This window comes from Herpailurus yagouaroundi, unplaced genomic scaffold (genome assembly GCF_014898765.1).
Source record: "Herpailurus yagouaroundi ecotype Mexico unplaced genomic scaffold, PumYag 184, whole genome shotgun sequence".
NCBI lineage: Eukaryota > Metazoa > Chordata > Mammalia > Carnivora > Felidae > Herpailurus > Herpailurus yagouaroundi.
Genome location: NW_024412415.1, coordinates 32495240 through 32517815, shown reverse-complemented (window position 1 = coordinate 32517815; position 22576 = coordinate 32495240). Strand labels below are relative to the sequence as shown.

The following is a 22576-nucleotide window of genomic DNA, read 5'->3' as shown; positions in this document are numbered from 1 at the left end:
GGTATTTGAAACCGAATTATTATTATTATTATTTTTGCTGACTCCATTCACTTCACAGGCTTCTCACGCCAGTAGAAATGAAAAGAACAATGGCCTTGTGTGGATGCCCTACACAAGAGGGAGGTAAGATTTATGAAGTCCAGGAAGAACATGCTTCTCTAACAGAAGAAAGCAGATTCCTATTTTAGCCAAGTTCAACACATAAGTGAGTATACAGAACTCATATACTTTTTTCCTTTTCATTTGGTACCTTTGCCTTTTTTTGCCCTTTATTATACGTGTTATTAAACTTTAGAGCCAAGAACTGCCAAAAGCCACAAAGCATTCATTCCCTTCTGAGATTAAAAGAGGAAATGAAACATTTTTATTTTCATCTAAAATAGTGATTTAAGTACTCAAATTTCATACTAAACTAATCTACCTAAACATGTAGATTAGAAGCTACTTAGCAATAGCATCAGAAAAGAAAGTTCTCATCACCCTGGGCAGTTCATACTAATAATTAGAAAGAAGAAAGGAAAGCTGTGAATTACAATGAACTAAGACTAAATAAGTGTCCGTGTTGGATTAAAGGATCTGAGTTGTCAGTCTGATGTATAATGAATGTGAAAATCAGCCATTTAATTAAATGGTACATGGTATAATCGCTTTGTTCTGCATTAAACTGCTTAAGTTATCAGAGTACCTTTAGATTAGCAACTGTTTACTATTCCACCACCTCGTGACTTCTCTTCGACACTGTGTAGTCTACATTATTCCAAATTTGAAATCTGGAGTTTATATAGTAATGTTAGCTGAGTTGACATATTGTGTCAATTTATTTGTGTATTCAGAAAACAGAAAATCTGCTTTTAATCACAAAGGGAATGAATTCCTAGATATACTTGGTAAAAAAAATTAAAAACCAAAAACACAAAAAGTCTTCAAAAATCTTTAAGAATAAAGTCGTGTTTTTCTTATAAGTAGTTTTATTTTAATAATTTTGACTCTGAAAGTATTTTCTAATTATATGCCTGTAACTACAAAATGTCCCCTAAACAACTTTCTTGTTAAAGAACCTGGAAATTTTACTGGCTAACAAGTGTACTAAGGTCTCTGCAAACACAAGAAAGTACAATAGGTCACAACACCCATAAGCCTGAAGGATGTCCTGTGACTATGTTATTATTGTGGTTTGGTCTATAAAAGAAGAAAACACAAAAATGACAAGAAAAGAAGAGTTAAGAAGGCCCTGCAAGTCAACAGGGATTGAAGAAAAAGAACACAATATTCTGAGTATATAAGGAGAACAGGTTTGACTAGAAAAATTAAATCATCCAAATTTCATAAGGCGGAAGCCATATATACTCACTGCTATTGCAATTCTTCCAAGGACATGCTCTGGAATTTTTCTATATACATCCAAAGATCCTCCTGTAGAGACAGATATGTTTCATTATTATAAATAAAACTACCAGAACATTGCATTGGGCCCCTCCTCTGTGCATTCATTGGGAGAATATTTTTTTTCTTCTTACGTTATGCATTGGATGTCTATGGTAGAATTGGTTTTTAGTCCAATTTTATTTATAACATAATAGCATACTTCCAGATGAAGCATAATTAGGTATCTCCATTTTATTTCTAAGTACAATCGCCTACCTGTGAAAACTGAAAGAAACTAGTCAAGGGCAGCACAAGACTCTGCACTTTACATAAACTTAAATACATACTCAAAACTAAAGGTCAACAGCTCAACCACATTCAGGTATCTACCTTACTCTCAAATGTAAACCAGGATCATCTTAGAATTTTCACATTAACCAAACAAAAGGTGGTGAATATACGGACCAAAATACACATAAAAACTAATAAAGTAGTAATACTGACATCTGTCTAATGAATACTGCCCTTCAAATTAAGTACCAAGACAAGCAATCAATCTATTCCAAAGATCCTTGGTTCAAAATGGGTTTTGTTTGCTTTTTAAATTCTCTTTGATACCACTTTGAAAACCACTTTATGAAGTAAAAAAAAGAAAAACCAATCTCCTTGTGTCCTATTTGTCACTGAAACGGTATTCACTACCATCCTTCATCTTTACCAAATCCAGCTTCTGGCAGTTCCAAAAACCAAAACCATTAGACTGTGCACATAGGAAATGAAGGGCCACATTGTTTGCTGGTTTTAAGTTTTCATCAACCTAGAAATTAGTACAACTAGAAGATAGCAGCTACTTGATAAATATCTATCAGATGAACATGCGGGTAAATTAAAATCACTGCGAACCTCACTAGATAGGTAGAACTGCTCTGAAAGCAGTTTCAAAAGAAGGGACCGCAGCCAACAATAACATCACTGAAATAACCGCACAACTTTCCTCGGCAAGTATTTTATTTATTTATTTATTTATTTATTTATTTATTATTTTTTAATATATGAAATTTATTGTCAAATTGTTTCCCATACAACACCCAGTGCTCATCCCAAAAGATGCCCTCTTCAATACCCATCACCCACCCTCCCATCAGCCCTCAGTTTGTTCTCAGTTTTTAAGAGTCTCTTATGCTCGACAAGTATTTTAAAGGAAACAATATTCATTTGCAGGTATAAATTTGGGTACAATTGTTAAATTTCCAATCTCACAGATTTTCGGAAAGATATGCAAAGAACCACTACCTCGCTCATGTTAACAATATGATTGTATGAGACCTACTTAACAACAGGTAATAACCTTTCTTTGAGTCAAGTTGAGGTTTAGTCTTTCAGTTCTATAAAGGAATTATCCAGGATATTTGAAAAATAATTTCCATTTCAATCAAAGGCTAAAAATTCATATTTACCTACTTTACTACTGGATGATTTCTAAGTATGCCTCATATGATACTAAAATGGAGCATGTTACTGTTTTGAAATGCAGTTAAGTATATTTCACAGATATGAATATTTTTATATGTCAAATTTTCCTAAAGCTGAACATCAGAAAAAAATTTTTTTTTCCTATGAAAACAAATTATATATATATATATATATATTGCATATATATAAAGCTACTGACTTTGTATTTATTCTGTTTACAATAGAAAAACGATCACTTCCTTAGGTAACTGGCTTGTAGTTTCCAGATTCTTACAAGAAGCTGGAAAACCACAGTGTGACTAAACTTTATGCTTTGGCTATGAGTGTTCCCTGGAAGATAATGAAAAAAAAAAAAAAAAAAAAAGACACTTCTGCAATGAACTGAACCATCTTTATTTACTTAAATAGCATTTTTATGATAGATGCAATAAAAGTGAAAATATGTTAAGAAAACATTTCATGTTCTCATTGATCTTTCAGAAGAATTGGCAGTTGCAAGGAGCTTTACATGCTGGTATTTGGAAGACTGACAAATGCAGTTTACTAGACCAATCCCTTGTGAAGTGAACAGCTTGACTGGCTCAAAACTAGGAGGTGCAAATTCATTCACATAGACTAGTAAGAAGTCCTAACAGGAGATGCTTTTTTTAAAAATATATATATACATAAGATGCAAATCAGGATTTAATTGGCTAAACAGATAACAGACAACAGTCTAAACCAAAAAGCCAAAGATTACATTACTACTCTTATTGGCAGAACAAGCCAAAAAAGAATCTCATTTTGAGGTATTTCACTGGTTTTTGTAAATATCCATTTAATCTCAGTTATATCCCACTCTTCTTAGCCATCCACATGGGTAAATCTTTACATACTGGCTTCGTGTCATCACAGATCCATCCTGTCCTTGACATAATCATTAGAGATAACTGTCAGAGGCAAAAAAAAGGATCTGGCAGATCCACTCAGAATCAAGAGTTCCTATTAAGCTTTAGTAGTTCTCTTTGTGCAACTAAATAAGTCTTAGCCTAAAAATGACAGAGTTTACAGTTTAATTTTCACTGAGTTTTACTATCATCTCTATCCTTCAGGCCTATCCCAAAAAGGCAATTCTTAGACTCATCATATATCACCCAACATTAGTGCTAGAGGGACATTAAAGAACAGTCCAATGACTTTATTCGACAAATGGGAAAAAGTGACTCCCAGAAAGTAAGTTTTCTAGTCATGGCTGTGAGTCAGTTGATGGGAGAGCTCAGGAAAGGTCTTGGCCTTTGAACTCCCAGAACTGCAAACATTTAAAAGGTTTCCCTGTAACATCATTGAGCTTGAGAATCACATGTGAACTTTTTACAGTTTAATGTAATGTGATATTACCATGACACACTCAGACAGTTTAATCTTAGTTGAGACACTGGTATTCAAGGCATTTAGAAACTCATTTCTATGTTACACAGTTGGTTTAAACCTTTTATTCATGATTCCAAGGTGACGTCACTGGTTTGCTTTCTGTGACCTGTCACTTCTCTGTATTCTCTGGCCTCAGATCACCCCTAGCAAGTCATTTCATTTCATGCTACAATCCATCATAGGAACCAGGAGGAAGAGTGCTAACAAATTAGCAAAAGAACCCATCTCAACTACCAAACTATATGTTTCTCTAGATGAATTAGGGCCATCATTTTCATGCAACTAAGCAAAAAGGACTCATGGCTGTGAGGTCTGTGTTTAACCTAACACAGGACTAAACATAAAGTAGTGCCCTGAATGTAGGATAAAACGCAAATATGTAGTTAATGAATGAGAAGCAACAATACTGTCATATTAATCCCAAAATTTTCTTAAAATGACCATGATTATTATTAATACTAATAAAATTAAAATCTGGAGCCATAAGCAAAAATTTCAGAAGAAGCTCTCCTAGACTCTGCTACTTGTAAAAATAAAGAGCCCTTTGTTTCAAGGACTCAAAGGAGTACTTGATACTCCTTTTCTTTCTCTGCAACATGGGTTTTTGAGGAAAAAAATTTGTTCCAATGACAGTAATCCAAAAACATGGGCATATATTCTGAGAAGCTATATTTGAGCATTTCTGAGTAGATTTAGTTTTACTTAATGAGAAGGCATATCACATCAGTCCCCTACTTGAACACTTCCAGTGGCATCTTAATTCAGATGAAAACACAAATTCCTTACATGCTCTATAAGGCCTACACAGTGTAGCTTCTACTTACTTCTTTGGCCCCCTCTCTGGTCCCAGGTCCTCCCATCAATACTCACTAGTCATTTTGGCCTTCCTGTGGGGCCGTCATTATACCAAGCTTGCTCCTACCTTGGAGTATTTATAACAGATACTCTGTCTTCCTCAAAGATGTTCCCCATGACCTTCCGTGAGTGGCTCATTGACATTAAAATCTGCTAAAATGTCACTCCCATAAAAAAGCCATCCCTGACCATCCTATCTAGCACCTCCTCTCCTATTAGTCATCATCTAGAGTGCTTTATGTTCCAATGAGACTTACTTAACTCTCTCTGAGAATGTACTAGATGTCTCTTCTCAGGCTCCCCTTCTAGAATTTAAGTTCCATAATGACAGGAATTAAGTCCTATTTACTGTTTGTGTCCCCAGGTTGAGAACTGTGTCTGAAGGAAAGTGTTCAATAAATATCTGGATATAGATGACTAATATGAGATTAAAATAGAGAGTGAGAATCTACACTAAAGGAATAGTACTAGGGTTGGGAGAAAATTGTCAAGAAGCTTAATTGCAAGGGAAGGGAATAGAAGAAATGATAGAGTGTGGTACACAGCTTCTGGTCCAAATATTTTTTGGGTACATTTTGCTGTATTATAGAGAATGAAGATACAAAAGAAAGAGGTTGAGGGATGGAGAGAATTTCACTAAGTGTATGCACATGTGGAGGGACTAACCTTATGCAGCCCTTCATGTGCAAGGAGGATCATGTTGGCTTACTTGTGCTAAGCTACAGATGGATAATGGAAGAGCAAGGAATTGTGAGAGCTCATACCTGAAAGTCTTCATTATCTTTGAAGGAGAAAGGAGGTCAGATCTGGAAGAGGGTAATAAAATTTTAGGATAGTTGATGTGGGAAATAACAGAAAGATAAGAAATGGAGAGCTAAATGTAAAAAGTGGAAAATTTTAGTGTTCTGGGACTGATTAGCGTGGAGTAAGGGAAGCCATCAAGCAGCAGTAAGAGAGCGGCTTTAGGCAGCTCAAGTCTAGAAAGAAGTTGCCTCAAAACAGAGATTTAAATATAGGCTGCAAAGTGAATGTTTTTAAAATTTTTTTTTTCCAACGTTTATTTATTTTTGGGACAGAGAGAGACAGAGCATGAACGGGGGAGGGGCCGAGAGAGAGGGAGACACAGAATCGGAAACAGGCTCCAGGCTCTGAGCCATCAGCCCAGAGCCCGACGCGGGGCTCGAACTCACGGACCGCGAGATCGTGACCTGGCTGAAGTTGGACGCTTAACCGACTGCGCCACCCAGGCGCCCCAAGTGAATGTTTTAAGATAAGGACTTAATATATTAAAAATGTGTATCTTCAATTTTTTCATCAGTGTTTTACAGTTTTCACAATAGAGGTCTTTTACCTCTTTGGTTAGGTTTCTTCCTAGGTATCTTACTATTTTTGGTGCAATGTAAATGAGATTGTTTTCTTAATTTCTCTTTTGCTGCTCCATTAGTATATAGAAATGCACATTGATTTTGTATCCTGTGACTTTACTGAATTCATTTATCAGTTCTAGTAGTTTTTTGGTGGTTTTCTATGTATAGTATCATGTCATCTGCAAATAGTGAAAGTTTTGCTTCTTCCTTGCTTGATTTGGATGTCTTTTATTTCTTTTTCTTGTCTGATTGCTATGGCTATGACTTCCAGTGCTATGTTGAATAAAAGTGGTCAGAGTGGGCATCCCTGTCTTTCAGACTCTAGGGGAAAAGCATTCAGTTTTTCACCATTTAGTATAATGTTTGCTTTAGGTTTTTCATATACAGGCTTTATCATGTTGAGGTGTGTTCTCTCTAAACCTACTCTGTTGAGAGTTTTTACCATGAATGGATGTTGTACTTTGTCAAATGCTTTTTCTGTATCTATTGAAATCATCATATGGTTTTCATCCTTTCTCTTATTGATGTGATGTATCACTTTGATTTACAAATACTGAATTCACCCTTACATACTGGGGATAAATCCCACTGGACTGTGGCAAACGATTTTTAAAATGTATTGTTGGATTCAGTTTGCCAGTATTTTCTCAAGGATTTTAGCATCTATGTTCATCAGAGATATTTGCCTGTAGTTCTGTTTTTTGTGTTGTCATTATCTGGTTTTGGTATCAGGGTAACACTGGCCTTATAGACTGAATTTTCCCATTCTCTTCTATATTTTTGGAATAGTTTGAGAAGGGTAGGTATTAACTCTTCTTTATTTTTTTTTATTTTTTTATTTTTTTAATTTTTTTTTTCAACGTTTTTATTTATTTTTGGGACAGAGAGAGACAGAGCATGAACGGGGGAGGGGCAGAGAGAGAGGGAGACACAGAATCGGAAACAGGCTCCAGGCTCTGAGCCATCAGCCCAGAGCCCGATGCGGGGCTCGAACTCACGGACCGCGAGATCGTGACCTGGCTGAAGTCGGATGCTTAACCGACTGCGCCACCCAGGCGCCCCTTAACTCTTCTTTAAATGTTTGGTAGAATTCGCTTGAGAAACTGGTCCTGGACTTCTGTTCATTGGGAGTTTTTTGATTACTGATTTAATCTCCCTGCTTGTAACTGGTCTACTCAATTTTTTTTCCTTCCTGCTGCAGCTTTGGTAGATTATATATTTCTAAAAATTTATCCATTTCCTCTAGGCTTTTCAGAGTATTCTCTTACAACTGTATTTCTGTAGTGTTGGTTGTTATTTCTCCTCTTTCATTTGTAATTTTATTTATTTGTGTCCTGTCTCTTTGTTTTTTTTGATGAGACTGGCTAGAGGTTCATGAATTTTGTTTATATTTTCAAAGAACTAGCTCCTGGTTTCATTTATCTGTCCTATTGTTTTTGCTTTTTTAGTTTCTATATCATTTATTTCTGCTTTAATTTTATTATTTCTTTCCTTCTGCTAGTTTTGGGGTTTGTTTGTTGTTCTTTTTTTCTAACTCCTTTAGGTGTAAGGTTAGGTTGTTTGAGATTTCTTTTTACTTCTTGAGGTGGGCCTGTACTGCTATAAACTTCCCTCTTAGAAACACTTTTGCTGCATCCCATTTGAACCACTGTGTTTTCATTTTCATTTGTTTCCATGTACTTTTAGATTTCTTCTTTGATTTCTCAGTTGATCAGTTCATTGTTTAGTAGCATGTTATTTAACCACCATGTATTTGCAGTCTTTCCAGATTTTTTCTTGTGGTTGATTTCTAGTTTCATAGCATTGTAGTCAGAAAACATGCAAGATCTTTTTTAATTTGTTAAGACTTGTTTTGTGGCCTAATACGTGATCTATTCTGGAGAATGTTCTGTGTGTAAGACATTCCATGCTCATGGACTGGAAGAACAAATATTATAAAAGTAATTAACAAAGCAATCTACAGATTTAATGCAATCCTTATCAAAATACCAACAAAATTTTTCACAAAACTAGAGCAAAAAAAATCCTAAAATGTATGTGCAACCACAAAAAACCCCAAATTGCCAAAGCAATTTTGACAAAAAAAAAAAAAAAAAAAAAAAAGCTGGAGGTATCACAGTTCCAGACTTCCAGCTGTACTGCAAAGCTGTAGTAACCAAAGCAGTATGGTACTGGTATCAAAATAGAACAGAATAGAAAACCCAGAAATAAACCCACAATTATATGGTCACTTAATCTTTGACAAAGCAGGAAAGAATATCCAATGGGAAAAAGACAGTCTCTTCAACAAAACTGGACAGCAACATGCAAAAGAAACTGGACTACTTCGTTATACCATATACAAAAATAAATTCAAAATGAATTAAACACCTAAACGTGAGACCTGAAACCATAAAAGTCCCAGAACACAAGAAGTAGGGTCTCTGACACTGACCATGGCAACATTTTTCTACATATGTCCCCTGACGTAAGGGAAATAAAAGCAAAAATAAACTATTGGGACTCCATCAAAATAAAAAGTTTCTGCATAGCGAAGGAAATAATCAACAAAACTAGAAGGCAACCTACAGAAGATATTTGCAAATATTTGCAAATGACATACCAAAAAAGGGTCAGTATCCAAAATATATAAAAAACTTATACAAATCAACACCTAAATAACAAATAAGCCAATTAAGAATGGGCAGAAGACATGAACAGACATTTCTGCAAAGAAGACATCCAGATGGCCAGCAGACACATGAAAAGATGCTCAACATCACTCACAATCAGGGAAATGCAAACCAAAACTACAATGAGATAATACTTCACACCTGTCAGAACAGCTAAAATCAAGAGCACAAGAAACACCAAGTGTTGGTGAGGATGTAGAGAAAAAGGAACCCTCTTGCACTGTTGGTGAGAATATAAATAGGTAGAGCCACTGTAGAAAACAATGGAGTTTCCTCAAAAAAAAAAAAAAATTAAAAACAGAATTACCATATGATCCAGTAATTCCACTACTGGGTATCTACCCAAACAATACAAAAATGCTAATTTGAAAAGATATATGCACCCCTATGTTCATAGGAACATTATCAACAATAGCCAAATTATGGAAAGAGCCCAGATGTATGTGTGTGTGTGTGTGTGTGTGTGTGTATATATATATATGTGTGTGGGGGGGGGGCACACACACACACACACACACACACACAGAGGAATATTATTCATCCATAAAAAAGAGTGAAATCTTGACATTCACAATGACATGGATGGAGCTAGAGAGTATAATGCTAAGTGAAATAAGTCAGAGAAAGACAAATACCAACTGATTTCACTCGTAGGTACAATTTAAGAAACAAAACAAATGAGCAAGGGGAAAAAGAGAGAGACAAATATGCCAAGAAACAATCTTAGCTGTAGAGAACAAACTGATGGTTACTAGAGGGGAGGTGGTTGGGGGATGGGTGAAGTAGGTGATGGGCATTAAGGAGTACTCTTGTTGTGAAGAGCACTAGGTAATGTATGGAATTGTTGAATCACTATATTGTACACCCGAAACCAATGTAACATGTATGTTAACTATACTGGAATTAAAATAAAATGAAACTTTTAAAAAAGCATTAAAAATGTAATTAAAAGGTGGCATTAGCAAAAATTGTCAGACCAATCTTTGCAGAACTCTGGGAATGAGTAAAAGGACTACAGCAACCCAAAAATCATTTATTGAAGATTTGGGGCATTTTAACTTGCCCTGTTCCCAGTGCCTCCTCTCCAGCTTCACTGAAGCCTTGAAAAGCAGCAGCCTGCAATCCCAGGGAACACAGGAGCCAGGGGGGGCACTGTACAGGTAGAACTGAGTTGGTGCTCCCTCAAATACACTTTCTCAGAAAAGTTTTATTTTTGACCTGTCTGGTGGTTCCCTGGAAGACCTTCCTGGACACGTTGCCTTTATTCAACCTGACTTATAGGTTGCCTAGTACAAAAAGTCTTTTCCTTTGGGGCATTTGTTAAAAACAATTAGAAAGAACTGATTAACTTTGCAACTGACTGAGATGGTGGATAACAGCTGGGGTGAACTAGCTCAACAAAAATCTTAAAGAGGAAATCTAGGAAATGCAATGTCCATAGAAGCTTTGAAAAATTCTATCATATTCTTGGGAATCTAGGATGTGTGCATGTATACGGCTGTGTACATGCTTAGAAAGGCTCTGAGGAGGCTGTAAGCAGGTACTGGGGCTGACCAGGAACCTCTGCACAAGCAGGAAGCAAAAACTAAGACAAAGTTACCAACTGCCTGGGCGAGTGTTGAAGATGTGCCCCAAACACACATGGAACCCCCCTCAACAAAGACAAGGAGACTTAATAGCTCTAAGCATTTAAGGAAATCTCTGTCGAATCATTAGCTGACTTGGAAGCTCACTGAAAAGAGGCTTCAGTGGCCATACACCAAAGATATAAACATGACAGAATACTTCAGAAAAGTCACTGAACAGCAGCAACAAACTCTGGGGATGAGAGAGAATCTGATTTCCAATGTTAACACAGTATTTACTTTAAAATGTCCAGTTTTCAGGACAGCTGGGTGGCTCAGTCATGACCTCGCAGTCTGCGAGTTTGAGCCCTGCATCAGGCTTTGTGCTAATAGCTTAGGGCCTGGGGCCTACCTTGGATTCTGTCTCCCTGTCTCTCTGTCCCTATCCCACTTGTGCTCAGTCTCTCTCTCTCTCTCTCTCTCTCTCTCTCTCTCTCTCTCTCTTTCTCTCTCTCTCTCTCCCAAAATTAAATAAAAATTAAAAAATAAATAAAAATAAAAAAGAATTATTTAAAAAATAAAATTGAATGTCCAGTTTTCAATAACAAAACCAAAAAAGTATGACCCATACAAAAGACTAAAAGCAATCAATAGAAACTATCCGTACAAAAGCTCAGATGTTGGACTTACTAGAAAAAAATCTTTAATGAGTTATTTAAGAAACACTCTGGGAAATCACGTAAGGAACTAAAGTATGAAGATAATGTCTCCCCTAATAAAGGATATTAATAAAGAGATAGAAAGTATACAACTACACACATATACATACATACACACATAGGTATGTGTGTATATATATATATATATATGTACACACATATATATACACATACATACATACATACATACATACGTAAAAATAAATAAATTCTGGAGTTAAAAATAAATAAGACATTATTCACCAGAATATATCTACATAAGCTGAAAACAGAATCAGGGAATATAAAGATACGTCAATTGAGATTATCCAGTCTGAGGAACAGAAGGAAAAAAGAATAGAAAAATGAACACATTATCAGAGACCTGTAAGACATCATCAAGCATATAACATATGCATTATAGGAGACCTAAAAGACAAGGAAAGATGCAGAAAGAATATTTGAAGAAGTAACAGCCAAAAATTTCCCAAATTGGATGAAACCATTAATTTGCACATCGAAGACATGCAATAAACTCCAAGATAAATGAAGAGACTAACACCTAGATACATTATGAAACTGTCCAGAGACAAAGACAAAAGAAAATCTTGAAAGCCAAAAGAGAAGCAATACAAGAAATTCTCAAAAATATTAACAGAGCCATGCAGATCAAAGGCAATGGATGGCATATTCAAATAGCTGAAAGAAAAAGACTGTTGACCAAAAACTTTATATCCAGCAAAACTATACTACAAAAGTGAAGGATAAGACACTCTGAAATCAACAAAAACTGAGGGAATTCATCACTAGCTGACCTATCCTACAAGAAATAAAAGGGAGTCCCTTCCAACTGAAGGAATTTCAGAGGAAAGTTACTAGATAGTAACTCAAATCCATACACAGAAATAAAGGGTACTGGTAATGGTTACTATATAGGTAAATATAAAAGGCAGTATAAATGTATTTTTGTTTGTAAGTCTTTTTCTCCTGTCTGACTGAAACAGAACTGTAGGGGCGCCTGAGTGTCTTAGTTGGTTGAGTGTCTGACTCTTGATTTCAGCTCAGGACATGATTGCTCAGTTTTGGGGGTCAAGTCCCGTGTCAGGCTCCATGCTGTCAGCACAGAGCCTGCTTGGGATTCATTCTCTCTCTCCCCCTTTCTCTGCCCCTCTCTCTCTCTCTAAAAAACAAAAACAAAAACAAAAACAAAAACAAAAACAAAACAAAACAAAACAAAACAAAAAAACAAAAGGAAATAAATTTAAAAAGAAACAGAACTTGGCACAAGAACAGATGCTCAGATCAATGGAACAGAACAGAGAACCCAGAAATTGACCCACAAACGTATGGCCAACTAATCTTTGACAAAGCAGGAAAGAATATCCAATGGAATAAAGACAGTCTCTTCAGCAAGTGGTGCTGGGAAAACTGGATGGCGACATGCAGAAGAATGAACCTGGACCACTTTCTTACACCATACACAAAAATAAACTCAAAATGGATGAAAGACCTAAATGTAAGACAGGGAGCCATCAAAATCCTCGAGGAGAAAGCAGACAAAAACCTCTTTGATCTTGCCCGCAGCAACTTCTTAGTCAAAATGTCTCTGGAGGCAAGGGAAACAAAAGCAAAAATGAACTACTGGGACCTCATCAAAATAAAAAGCTTCTGCACAGCGAAGGAAACAATCAGCAAAACTAAAAGGCAACCGACAGAATGGGAAAAGATATTTGCAAAGGACATATCAGATAAAGGGTTAGTATCCAAAATCTGTAGAGAACTTATCAAACTCAACACCCAAAAAACAAATAACCCAGTGAAGAAGTGGGCAAAAGACATGAATAGACACTTCTCCAAAGAAGACATCCAGATGGCCAACTGACACATGAAAAAATACTCAACATCACTCATCATCAGGGAAATACAAATCAAAACCACAAGGAGGGGTGCCTGGGTGGCTCAGTCAGTTGAGTGTCTGACTTTGGCTCAGGTCATGATCTCACTGTCAGTGAGTTCAAGCCCCGCATCGGGCTCTGTGCTGACAGCTCAGAGCCTGGAGCCTGTTTCAGATTGTGTCTCCCTCTCTCTCTGCCCCTCCCCCACTCATGCTGAGTCTGTCTCTCTCTCTCTGTCAAAAGTAAATAAACATTAAAAAAAAATTAAAAAAAAAAACCACAAGGAGATACCACCTCACACCTGTCAGAATGGCTAACATGAACAACTCAGGCAACAACAGATGTTGGCGAGGATGCAGAGAAAGAGGATCTCTTTTGCATTGTTGGTGGGAATGCAAGCTGGTGCAGCCACTCTGGAAAACAGTATGGAGGTCCCTCAAAAAACTAAACATAGAACTACCCTATGACCCAGCAATTGCACTACTAGGCATTTATCCCCGGGATACAGGTGTGCTGTTTCAAAGGGACATATGCACCCCCATGTTTATAGCAGCACTATCAACAATAGCCAAAGTATGGAAAGAGCCCAAATGTCCATTGATGGATGAATGGATAAAGAAAATGTGGTATATATATACAATGGAGTATTACTCAGCAATCAAAAAGAATGAAATCTTGCCATTTGCAACTACGTGGATGGAACTGGAGGATATTAAGTGAAATTAGTGAAATTAAGCTAAGTGAAATTAGTCAGAAAAAGACAAAAATCATATGACTTCACTCATATGAGGACTTTAAGAGACAAAACAGAGGAACATAAGGGAAGGGAAACAAAAATAATATAAAAACAGGGAGGGGGACAAAACAGAAGAGACTCCTAAATATGGAGAACAAACTGAGGGTTACTGGAGGGGTTGTGGGAAGGGGGATGGGCTAAATGGGTAAGAGGCATTAAGGAATCTACTCCTGAAATCATTGTTTCACTATATGCTAACTAATTTGGATATAAATTTTAAAAAACAAAAAATAAAATAAACAAAAACAGAACTGCACAAAGCAGTAAGTAAAAATCTGCATTAATAAGTACACAACTTATAAAGATGTAACTTCTATGACAGTAACAGCACAAAGGAGGGGGATGGAATGGAGCTATTAGGAGCAACAATTTTATAGACTTGAAAAAAGTTGATATTAATATGAACTAATTTGTCAGAAGTTAAGATGTTAATTGTAATCTCTAGGAAAATCAAAACTATAACTCAAAAAATATAGTAAAAGAAATCACGAGAATATAAACAATACATTAAAAATACCTATTTAACATAAAAGAAAGCAGTAATGAATAAATGCAACATAAAAGAATACAACTAAAGAAAACAAGTAGTAAAATGGCAGATATTGCTGGTAATTACATTAAATGTAAATGAATTAAACACTGAAAGATTGGCAGAATGGATTTAAAAATGACCCAACTCTATGATGTCTATGAGAGATGCACTTTGGATTCAAAGACCCAAATAGGTTGAAGGCAAAACAGTGGCAAAAGATAGAACAAGCAAATAAGAATCAATGGGGGGGCTGGGATGACTACACTAAGATTAGACAAAATAGACTTTAGACAAATATAGTAACTAGAGACACATTTTATAATGACTGAAGAGTTGATCATAATAACTATAAACATATATGCACCTAACAACAATGCCAAAATATATGAAGCATAAATTAACAGAATTGAAGGAGAAATACACAAGCAAAAAATATTAGGTGGAGACTTCAATATCCCACTTTCTTTTTTTTTTTTTAATGTTTATTTACTTTTGAGAGAGAGGGACACACAGAATCCGAAGCAGGCTCCAGGCTCTGAGCCGTCAGCACAGAGCCTGACATGGGGCTCAAATCCATGAACTGCAAGATCATGACCTGAGCCAAAGTTGGCCGCTCAACTGACTGGGCCACCCAGGTGCCCCTTCAATATCTCCCTTTCAATAATAAATAGAACTAAACTGAAGATCAACAAGGAAATAAAATACTTAAACAACACTGTAAATCAACTAGACCTAACAGACATCTAAGGAAAATCTAACCCATCAAGAGCAGAATACATTCTTCTCATGTATACATGAAACATTCTCCAGAACAGAATGTTAGGCATTAAAACAAACCTCAATAAATCTAAAAGAACTGAAGTCATACAAAGTATGTTCTCTGACCTCAAAAGAATATTAGAAATCAACAACAGAAGAACACTCAATGTGGAAAATGACACACTCCTAATGGAAAATGGGTCAAAAAAGAAATTGCAAGTGATTTTTCCTTTGGGGGGAATTAGAAAATACTTTAAACTAAATGAAAATGAAAACACAACATACCAAAACTTCTAGGATGCAGCTAAAGCAGTACTTAGAGGGAAATGTATAGCTGCAAATGGCTACATTAAGTAGGAAATATCTCAAATTAGTATCCTAACTTCGCACCTTAAAACACTAGAAAAAGAAGAGCAAACTAAACCCAAAGCTAGTAGAAGAAACAAATATTAAGGCAGAGAAAAACAGCAGAGAAAATCAAAGAAACCAAAGTTGGTTCTTTGGAAAAGGCAAAGAAACTGACCAACTTTTAGCTACACTGATAAAAAAAAGAAAAAAAAAGAAAGAGAAAGAAAGAAAGAAAGAAAGAAAGAGAAAGAAAGAAAGAAAGAAAGAAAGAAAGAAAGAGAGAAAGGAAGGAAGAAAGAAAGGAAGAAAAAGAAAAACTCAAATTACTAAAATTTGCAATGAAAGAAGAAGGAAAATTAACACCAATTTTACAGAAATAAAAATGATTATAAAGGAATATTAGGAACAACTGTGTATCAACAAATTAGGTAATCTAAATGAAATGGATAAATTTCTAGAAAGCTACAAACTATCAAAATTGAAGAAGAAATACGTATCTGAATAAACCTATAAGCACATATAATTATTAAAGAGATTGGTAATCAAAAAACTCACAAATATTATTCAGTCTTAAAAAGGAAAAAAATTCTGACACACACCACAGCATGGATGAACCTTGAGGACATTATGCAAAGTAAAATAAGCCAGTCCCAAAAAAAGACAAATACTGTATGATTGCACTGAAATGAGGTACCCAGAGTAGTCCAATTCATGTAGACAAAAACCCAGAATGTTAGTAGTCAGGGGCTGGGGTTAGGAGGCAATGGGTTACTGTTTAATGGGTACAGAGTCTCAGTTTTGCAAGATGCAAAGAGTTCTGGAGATTAATGGTGGCACTGGTTGCAGAGCAATGTGAATGTACTTACCAGTTATGAACTACACACTCAAAAATGGGTAGTACGGTAAATTATATGTTATCTGTGTAATATGCTACAATTAAAAACACTGTTGGGAAAGACGGTCTTATGTGCACTGTTCTTTGGACCCGATGTGGCCACATAAGAATGGGCCATGGGTCTGGAACACTTGCTTACCAGCAGATAAAGAGCCCAGGTAGCCTGTGCTGGGCTTACCTCTTTGTTTTGGACTGTTTTTCCCTGTTTCAAATTCAGTGTGTACTCCTTTGTCCTGCTTAAGCATGTGTGTCAATGACCTTCAGACATGTCCCCAGCCTTCGGTACTTCTGACACCACAGGAGTAGGGTGGGGTGGAGGATCCTTTTGCTGCAGCATGAGGGGTGTGTGTGGGCCAAGGGCCCTGTATAGGCTGCCAGGAAGGACTTACTGTTGGCCGCAGGGAACTGATACTCCCAAACTGATCTTGCTGTCTGTCTGTCTGTCTCTCTCTCTCTTTTTAATTTTATGTAAGGCACTGTTAAATCCAGCATTTCATTGCACTGTGTTTTCCTTGGCAACTCCATACTAAGATGCAGTGGGCAGAAGTGCTTGGATTTCTCCTGATAATAGGCAACAGATGCCACTTGACCATAAAAACTACTAACAAAGAAAACCCCAGGACCAGATGGCTTCACTGGTGAATTCTACCTAATGTTTAAAGAAAAATTAACATTAATCCATCATAAACTATTCCAAAAACTAGAGGAGGAAAAAATGCTTTCCAACTCCTTTGAGGCCAGAATTATCCTGATACCACAACCAGACAATGACATTACAAGAAAAGAAAACTATAGACCAATATTCTTTAAGAATATAAATCCAAAAATCCTCAACGAGATACTACCAAACTGAATCCAGCAATTTATAAAAAGCATTATACATCATGACCAATTGGAATTATCTCAGGAATACAAAATTGGTTCAACATGCAAAAGTCAATTAATATAATACTATTATGGAATAATGGATTTAATTATGGAATTATAGAAAAATGGATTTAAAAATCATTATCATTTCAACAAACACAGAAAAACCAAAAATACTCAACAAACTTGGAAGACAAGGGGACTTTGACAACCTGATAAAGGACATCTACTAAAACCCAAAACTAATATCACACTTAATAGTGAAAGACTAAAAGCTTTCCATCTAAGATCAGGAGAAAAAGAAGATGCCTGTTCACACCACTTCTATTTGACATTCTACTGCAGGTTCTAGCCAGGGTAATTAAACAAGGAAAAGAAATTAAAAGCACCCAGGTTGGTAAGAAAGAAGTAAAACTACGTCTATTTGCAGATGACATGTTTTATACAGACAATCTTAAGGAAGCTACAAAAATCTATTAGGATTGAGAAACAAATTTAATAAATTTATCCTACAAGGTAGCAGGATAGAGATCAATACACAAAAATCATTTATATTTATATACACTAGCAATGAATAATCCAAAATTGAAATAAAAGCCCAATTTATAATAGCATCAAAAAATATTTATGAATAAATTTAACAAAAGAACTGCAAAACTTGAATACCAAAAACTACAAAGTATCATTGAAAAAAATTAAAGAGGATCTAAATAAATGGGAAGATACTCTGTGTTCATGAAGTATAAGACTTCATATTGTTAAAGTGGCAGTACTCCCCAGACTGATGTACAGATTCACTGCAATCTGTATCAATATCTTAGTTGGACTTTTTGTGTGTGTGCAAATTTGGGAGGCTGACTGTAAAACTCATATGAAAATGCAAGGGACCCAGAATGGCTAAAACAATCTTGAAAAAGAATAAAGTTGGAGTACTCACACTTCTTAATTTCAAAACTTACTACAAAGCTAAAGTAACACAGAATAATAAAGTAAAAGTACAGGGTGCCTGGGTGGCTTAGTCGGTTAAGTGTCCAACTTTAGCTCATGTCATGATCTCATGGTTCGTTGAGTTCGAGCTCTGCTCTACGTCAGGCCCTGTGCTGACAGCTCAGAGCCCGGAGTCTGCTTTGGATTCTGTGTCTCCTCTCTCTCTCTACGCTCCTCCTCTGCTTGTGCTATCTCTCAAAAATAAATATTTTTTTTTAAAAAGTAAGCAAGGACAGACAGTCTAGTACTGCCACAAGGATGGGCAAATAGATCAATGGAATAGAACTGAGAGTCTAGAAATACATTTCATGGTCAATACATTTTTGACAAGTGCCAAGAAAATTCAATGGGAAAGAAAATTATAGTACTCTTAGAAGAAAACAGGTATAAACTTTCATGACTTTGGATTATACAATACTTTCTTACATATGACATCTAAAGTACAAGCCACCAAAGAAAAAACATATGAACTGAACTTCATAAAATTTTAAAACTTTTATGCTTCACGGGACACTATCAAGAAAATGAGAAGACAACTCAGAGTGGAAGAAAATATTTGCAAATCATACATCTGGTAAGATACTACTATCCAGAATACATACACAATTCTTACAACTCAACAATAAAAACACAAATAACCCATGTAAAAATAGACAAAAGATTTGAATACACATTTCTAAAGGAAGATATACAAATGGCCAACAAGTACATGGAAGTATTGTCAATGTCATTAGTCATTAGGAAATCTAAATCAAAACTAAAAAGATATCATTTCTCACAGGCTATACTAAAAAAGACACACAGTAACAAGTGTTGGCAAAGATGTGGAGAAATTGAAACCCACATCCATTGCAGCTGTGAATGCAAACGGGTGTGAAATAGAATGGAATGGTTTGACAGTTCCTCAAAAAAATTACAAATACAGTTATCATACAACCAAGCAATTGAACTCCTAGATATATACTCAAGAGAACTGAAAACTTCTATCCACACGAAAAACCTGCATATAAACATACAGAACAGCATTATTGGTAACAGCACAAAAGTGGAAACATCCCAAATGCTCACCAACTGCTAAATGAGTAGTTTATTATTCAGCCACAAAAAGGAATAAAGTACCGATACATGCTACAACATGGAAACCTTGATCACGTTATGCTAAGTAGAAGAAGCCACAGGGTGCCTGGGTGGCTCAGTTGGTTGAGTGTCCGACTTCAGCTCAGGTCATGATCTCACAGTTTATGGGTTTGAGCCCCATGTCAGGCTCTGTGCTGACAGTGCAAAGCCTGTTTCAGATTCTGTCTCCCTCTCTCTCTGCCCATTCCCTGCTTATGCTCTCTCTTTCAAAAATAATAAACAAAATTTAAAAATTTTTTTTTCATAAAATAAAAAGCCAAACACAAAGGCCACATCCTGCATGATTCCATATACGTGAAGAGTACAAAATCTGGAGACAGTAGATTAGCAGTTGCCACGGACTAGAGGAATAGCGAGTGGCTGCTAATGGCTAAGGAGTTTGTTTCTGGGGTAATAAAAATGTTTTGGAATTAGTGATGATGAGCTTGCACAACCTTGTGAAAATACTCAAAACCAATGAATTGTATACATCAAAATGGTGAATTTTATTGTGATTAAATATGCTATCTCAATAAATGCTTATTTTAATATGAAACAGAATTTAGAACACATTATCTACCTTATTATAGTATCAACCTACGAAAGATAACTTCTGAAAATGTCTTGCAAGGCATGAACTAGTTACTTTAGTTACACACTAAGAATCCACCAAATAAACTAAGTATAAGAAAAAATGCTGAAGGACACCTTGGTAGCTCAGTCAGTTAAGTATCTGACTCTTAATTTCGGCTTAGGTCACAATCTCAGAGTTGTGACTTCGAGCCCCACGGTGGGCTCCATGCTGACAGTGCAGAGCCAGCCTGGGATTCTCTCTCTCCTCCTCCCCTGTTCACATGTGCACACACACTCACTCTCTCAAAATAAATAAATAAACTTTAAAAAAATGTTGTGTTTTAATGGGCTAGAAACTGAAAAACTGAATATATAAAATCTAAAGACTGCTTTGATTTAAAATGGGTAAATAACAATGATGACATTATTTCAGGAACAGGGTACCAAGAAATCTACATTTTGCCATAATATTCAGACCAAGAAAGAGTTACCAAAATAGAAATGAATGAAAAATACAGATGAAAGGAAAGGGCTAGAGTCCAAAGAAAACTAAACACATCTTGGCTAAACAGCTGTGTTGAAAAACAATTTCTTATCTTGCAATTAAGAACCGATTTCTTTGTAAAAGACACAGGACATTGGGTTAATAGATTTCTTTAAAAGAAAATCTGTTTTGGCTATTGAAACATTAAAAGACAGAACATCTGTTTTGCAAGTAAAGACAGATTGTATGGAAGAATCAAATATCAAACCACCGATTAGGCCAGCATTTAATCTGTTCTATTTAAATTTTCAATAAAAGTAAATGAAATTACATTCTTGAAACTATAGCTCAGCTGTAAATATTTAACACCAGGAACCTCTAAAACTAGATGTTTTAGAGTATAAAGGAGGTCATTACTGGTATATTGTAATTATTTTTAATTCTACTTGACATCTATATCAGAACCAGGTTTTAAAGCAGTCTGCCTCCCAAGTCATTTTAAAAGTATTATGATAGGGAAAACTCACCATCCATGAATTCTGTACATATTGAAATCCTGTTTTCTACGAAAAATGCACCATAAAACCCTATGATATATGATGAATCACACTGTAATAAAAATAAGACAAAAATAGTTAAAAAAAAAAACAAAAAAACAACCAAAACCCTGCAAGTCAATACCATAAGCTGCTTTGTAAGAAAAAAATGACCAAGGAAAAATTACCTTATAAAGAATTTCCAATTCAGACATAATTTGCTTCTGAAGTTCCAGTGTAATATCTAACAGTATGACCTAAATACAGAAAGGAATCAACATTCACACATATATTCATCTTTAAATTAAATATAGCTATACTCACTATGAAATATAAAAAGAAAAAATATGGTGTTTCCTCTATTCATTGCCCCTTTCTCCTCTCCACCACTATAACCCTCAGGAATATAAACTGTATCCACATCTGCCTAACCTTTTGTATTGGGGGAGGTGGTATAGATGTGATTGATGGGACCAAGGAGAAAGCCAGGTCTCAAAGGTCAGTATTAATGGCTTTAAAAGTCAGTTAAGTTATAACACCCTTAATTTATACACCCTATTTTGGCCACATTGGTTATTTCCAGAAGAGGAAGAAAGGAATGACCCTGAAACCATTTTAAAAAATTGTCTTGTAATTCAGACACAAGGCGATGAGCAGAGAGGATGATGAGTAAAAATGACATTTAAAGTAGGCTTTTTAGAGAGAGAAAAGGAGTTTTTAAAATACATCATCTTTTTATATTCTTCAGTCACCTTTCTTTGCTAATACTGAAAAAAATGCTGGAGCTTGAAGGAACCACAGAAATGATTTCATCTAATTCTCTTCTTTTAAAGGAGGAAACCAAGGTTCTGAGAAGCCACAAAGCCTGGCAATGTCAAGGTCCCTCCCCGACTCTGAGGACTGTGTACTTTTTAGAACGTCCTGTGGTGGTTTATGGTTTTTCTTAACACATCAACCACTGAGTCAGATTCATGACACAGGAATGAAAAACAATTTACAAACTTACCTAGAATAAATTCTAGTTTATTTCAAACACTTACTTCCTAAGAAAGGAGACCATCAACTGTTCAAATTTTACTCAACAGTTCAGTGAAGCCAATTCAAGGGAAATTGTTTTTACTTAAAAAAGACAGTGCTGAGAATCAAATAGGTGAAAGGCAATTTTTAAGATTTGTGGCAGAGTTTCTGACTCTAGACATTTCTAGACAAAAACTTAACATTCACAATTACCATGATAGTGCAGTTATATACCATCCAATACTGAACTACATTTTGTGTTACAACTGCAGAATATATACACTCATACTGGGGAAAAAAACCATAAATTATGAATTGCAAACTGCTGACAGAGCAGGGAAAGAAAAGGATAATTCTAAAACGCAC

General features: G+C 35.7%; 1 protein-coding gene across 8 annotated transcripts in view; it reads right to left on the bottom strand.

The window, feature by feature from the left end:
* MAP2K5 (mitogen-activated protein kinase kinase 5) overlaps positions 1-22576 on the bottom strand; it is a 270804-nt gene that overhangs the window by 148480 nt on the left and 99748 nt on the right. For all 8 annotated transcript variants that reach the window (XM_040493071.1, XM_040493070.1, XM_040493073.1 and 5 more), the window contains exons 10-12: positions 21382-21450; positions 21185-21266; positions 1352-1413 (exon numbers count right to left, since the gene is read on the bottom strand). In XM_040493071.1, coding sequence (XP_040349005.1) covers positions 1352-1413; positions 21185-21266; positions 21382-21450 — 213 coding nt within the window. The remainder of the gene's footprint in view (positions 1-1351; positions 1414-21184; positions 21267-21381; positions 21451-22576) is intronic.